This window comes from Entelurus aequoreus, linkage group LG12 (genome assembly GCF_033978785.1).
Source record: "Entelurus aequoreus isolate RoL-2023_Sb linkage group LG12, RoL_Eaeq_v1.1, whole genome shotgun sequence".
NCBI classification, from domain to species: Eukaryota; Metazoa; Chordata; class Actinopteri; order Syngnathiformes; family Syngnathidae; genus Entelurus; species Entelurus aequoreus.
The window spans coordinates 70,972,814-70,977,813 of record NC_084742.1 but is presented as its reverse complement, the minus strand read 5'-3'; the positions used below and the strand labels follow the sequence as shown (position 1 = coordinate 70,977,813).

The 5,000-nt window shown below is 39.4% G+C and overlaps 1 protein-coding gene across 1 annotated transcript in view; it reads left to right on the top strand.

Moving 5' to 3' along the window:
* Window positions 1–5,000, top strand: part of grm8a (glutamate receptor, metabotropic 8a) — a 474,494-nt gene that overhangs the window by 197,109 nt on the left and 272,385 nt on the right. The window contains 1 exon segment of the mRNA XM_062066580.1: window positions 2,557–2,773. Coding sequence (XP_061922564.1) covers window positions 2,557–2,773 — 217 coding nt within the window.

Below are 5,000 nucleotides of genomic sequence, written 5' to 3'. Positions count from 1 at the left end.
AAAAAACAGAATGGAATTTTTTACAGTTTTTTACTGAATGGGACACCCAAAATGTACATGAAAATAAAGAAAGTGGGATTTACAATATTAACTATGAACAATAAAACACTGAATATTAACAACATATGAACGTCGCTCCTCTTTTACTTCTCAGACCAGCTCCTCCATAGTTGTGTATCTTTTACAATCAAGCAAAACACAACACAAATGTAATAACATATGAATGTAAAGTGTAATAAACACCTACAATATGATATATGATCACTTTTATGCAGACATTTCTTGTAAAAATTAGCGTCCGCATCTGTTCGGGCTGCCTGCTCTGGAAACAAACCCCGCCCACTCTGCGTTGTTCCTGGTCCGAGCTGCTGTGACGTAGATTACCGTAATAACTCCTACAACACCCAAAAGTGCAGATTTTGACCATTAAAATTATTTCTATAGTTCAAGACTTCCGGTCATTTAAAAACAGCACTGCACATCATAATGGCGGCGACAGTTTTGATGTTAAGGGTCCCAAAAAAAAGCATGGCCGTATTGAAAATCTATTATTACTATAACAATCTACAAGGTTAATATAGCTGGCTTCTCTTCATCCCCCTCCATTTTTCTGCTTTCTTTTGTATCTCTAGTTATCATTACATATATGTATTGTTGCATTAGAACAACTGTATTGTTGATAATAGAGGTCAATTATTGTTATTATTCATTATCAATAGTGCTATTTTTATTGGTATTTGTATTGCTCCATTTGTAGTGTAATAATGCTCATTGTCATTTCTGTATTATTATTTATTTCACTAACTGTTTCTTTGCTATCACTCTTACAATCATATTTATACATATCCTATTTGCTGATGTTGCTCTATTGTTGTTGTTGTTGTGTTAGCTTGTCCCCACTATTTGCTCCGGCCCGGCTGCACCAAATGAAAATATACTTTTTAATAAAAATCAAATACAAATAAGGCAACAAGAGAAGTATCCCACTCTTCTATTTTGTAAAGTAAATGTGTACAGCCGATACGGGCATCTACGTCAACGATATGATTTGCCTGAGAAGCTGGTGTCAGTTTCAATTACTGATGACATCTATTAAACAGAGAAGAAGCAAGGAATCATGCAGAGACAAAAGTTAAATTTTGCTCAATGAGGAGAGACGTATTGGGCTGTACACGTAGTTACAGTTCCAACCTACGCTCTGAGGTACAGTCCCACGTGCTCCTCTATTTATTTGGGAGGTCCCTGGTTACATCACTGAGGCACAGTTAGACACAATGTATGATTATTCAGAAATGGAAATGTGCTGACACTGTCTCTGCTTAGTCTGCGTCACGGTACTCGATGTACGTCCTTGGCAGTCAGCAGGCCGGGTCTGGACACAAACACTGACACGAGACGACTCGCAATTAGGGATGTCCGATAATGGCTTTTTGCCGATATCCGATATTCCGATATTGTCCAACTCTTTAATTACCGATACCGATATCAACCGATACCGATATCAACCGATATATGCAGTCGTGGAATTAACACATTATTATGCCTAATTTGGACAACCAGGTATGGTGAAGATAAGGTACTTTAAAAAAAAAAAAATAATAATAAGATAACTAAATCAAAAACATTTTCTTGAATAAAAAAGAAAGTAAAACAATATAAAAACAGTTACATAGAAACTAGTAATTAATGAAAATGAGTAAAATGAACTGTTAAAGGTTAGTATTATTAGTGGACCAGCATGTGTGCTTACGGACTGTATCCCTTGCAGACTGTATTGATATATATTGATATATAATGTAGGAACCAGAATATTGATAACAGAAAGAAATGGGGGGAGGGAGGTTTTTTGGGTTGGTGCACTAATTAATAATTAATAATCTTGTGTTTTTTATGTTGATTTAATAAAAAACCAAAAAAAAACCCGATACAGATAATAAAAAACCGATACCGATAATTTCCGATATTACATTTTAACGCATTTATCGGCCGATATTATCGGACATCCCTAATCAAAACGGATTTTGCCGAGGTCCGATCTAAAGTGGAGTCCCTCAAGGTTCGCTGCTCGGTCCTCACCTGTTTACATGGACAAAGCGCTTAGAACTCATTTGCATAACCGTCAGTACTGCAAGAAAACCCGACGTGTCATTTCTTCGAAAAACCTTTTCCGGACATTTGCGTGCTTCCGACTTTCACCGAGGAGCGACGCGGCGGCGCCTCACCTTTTAAAAAATGTCAGGTGCAAGGCGGCAGCTGTGTGACACTTGAAGGGAGCGCAGACGTAATGGACGTCTTTAATTGCTGGGTGTCTGTCCCGTGTCCTTCAGGCGGGAGTGTGACAGACAGCTGACACTGAAATGGACCTTTTCCTCGGGATTGGCACTGAAGTCTAACTTTCATCCAATGACTCTTAATGAGTGTGTGTGTGTGTGTGTGTGTGTGTGTGTGTGTGTGTGTGTGTGTGTGTGTGTGTGTTCCCTCCCATCAGAGGTGAAATCAATCCGCCTGTCTGTCCTTCAGCAGCCTTTAACGACGTCTCTCTCCCTCCCCCGCCAGATCCCGCAGATCAGCTACGCCTCCACGGCGCCCGAGCTGAGCGACAACACCCGCTACGACTTCTTCTCCCGCGTGGTGCCGCCGGACTCCTACCAGGCGCAGGCCATGATGGACATCGTCACCGCCATGGAGTGGAACTACGTGTCCACGCTGGCCTCCGAGGGCAACTACGGCGAGAGCGGCGTGGAGGCCTTCGTCCAGATCTCCCGGGAAACCGGTAGGCGGCCCGGAATTTTTGGATTTATACTGTGGCAAAAACTTGCACTGTCGCTTATATGGCTTTATATTGATTCTTTTAAGCCCCAGTTGTCACATAGTGTAGCTTTAAGAGTCCCTTGTGATGCCTGCTTCACTTTCTTGATCATTGGTGGAGTAAGTTTTAATTGATTGACAAAAACAACCACCACTAGTGTAACTTGATTATGCCTTCAACTTGCACATCAGTGGTGTCCTGGCTGGTCCGACAACAGGGTCAAAAGCTACCATTTATGTACAAAAAAAACATAATTTGTGTTGTATTGACATATGTTGGACTTGCACATCAGTGGTGTCCTGGCTGGTCCAACAAAAAAATTGTTGTGGGGTTGTCGTTCTAGAAACAGAGATTCTACTGCAGTTTTTATGACTTAAGAGCTGCTGTTTTAAGCCCCAGTTGTCACATAGTGTAGCTTTAAGGGTCACTTTTGACACTCGCCATGCTTTCTTGATGATTGGTATGTTTAGTTTTATTTGCTCAACCAAAATATGATCAAGATACAGAAAATCGATAAATATTGTAAAGTCATATGTTAAACTTGCATGTCAGTGGTGTCCTGGCTGGTCCAACTAAACAGTTGTTGTGGAGTTTTCAATCCAAAAACAGACATTCCACTCTAGTTTTATTTATTTTTTACTATAGAGCTGTTCTTTTTATACATATTGTAGCTTTAATGGTCACTTACTGTATATTTGTTTGATGAGTGCCACTTCATATTTTAACGGATCAACAAAAACATTGCCAGAATGTTATGTAAAAAAAAAAAAAAGACCCCCTCTGTTGTTCTATCCTCCTATGTTGAACCAGCACATGGGTTGTCCTGGCTGGTCCAACAAAATAGTTGTTGTGGGGTTGTCGTTGCAGAAAGAGAGATTCGACTGCAGTTTTTATGACTTTAGAGCTGCTGTTTTAAGCCCCAGTTGTCACATAGTGTAGCTTTAAGGGCCACTTTTGGCACTCGCATGTTTTCTTGATGATTGGTACGTTTACTTTTATTTGCTCAACCAAAACAGGATCAAAAGATACAGAAAATACATCAATATTGTAAAGTCATATGTTGAACTTGCATGTCAGTGGTGTCCTGGCTGGTCCAACTAAACATTTGTTGTGGAGTTTTCAATCCAAAAACAGACATTCCACTGTAGTTTTTTTTTTTTTTTACTATAGAGCTGTTCTTTTTATACATATTGTAGCTTTAATGGTCACTTACTGTATATTTGTTTGATGAGTGCCACATCATATTTTAACGGATCAACAAAAACATTGCCAGAATGTTATGTAAAAAAAAAAAAAAGACCCCCTCTGTTGTTCTATCCTCCTATGTTGAACCAGCACATGGGTTGTCCTGGCTGGTCCAACAAAATAGTTGTTGTGGGGTTGTCGTTGCAGAAAGAGAGATTCGACTGCAGTTTTTCTGACTTTAGAGCTGCTGTTTTAAGCCCCAGTTGTCACATAATGTAGCTTTAAGGGCCACTCTTGGCACTCGCATGTTTTCTTGATGATTGGTACGTTGAGTTTTATTTGCTCAACCAAAACAGGATCAAAAGATACAGAAAATACATCAATATTGTAAAGTCATATGTTGAACTTGCATGTCAGTGGTGTCCTGGCTGGTCCAACTAAACAGTTGTTGTGGAGTTTTCAATCCAAAAACAGACATTCCACTCCAGTTTTTTTTGTTTTACTTTCGAGCTGTTCTTTTTATACATATTGTAGCTTTAATGGCCACTTACTGTATATTTGTTTGATGAGTGCCACATCATATTTTAACGGATCAACAAAAACATTGCCAGAATGTTATGTAAAAAAAAAGACCCACTACTGTTGTTCTATCCTCCTATGTTGAACCAGCACATGGGTTGTCCTGGCTGGTCCAACAAAATAGTTGTTGTGGGGTTGTCGTTGCAGAAAGAGAGATTCTACTGCAGTTTTTATGACTTTAGAGCTGCTGTTTTAAGCCCCAGTTGTCACATAGTGTAGCTTTAAGGGCCACTTTTGGCACTCGCCATGCTTTCTTGATGATTGGTACGTTTACTTTTATTTGCTCAACCAAAACAGGATCAAAAGATACAAAAAATACATCAATATTGTAAAGTCATATGTTGAGCTTGCATGTCAGTGGTGTCCTGGCTGGTCCAACTAAACATTTGTTGTAGACTTTTCAATCCAAACACAGACATTCCACTCT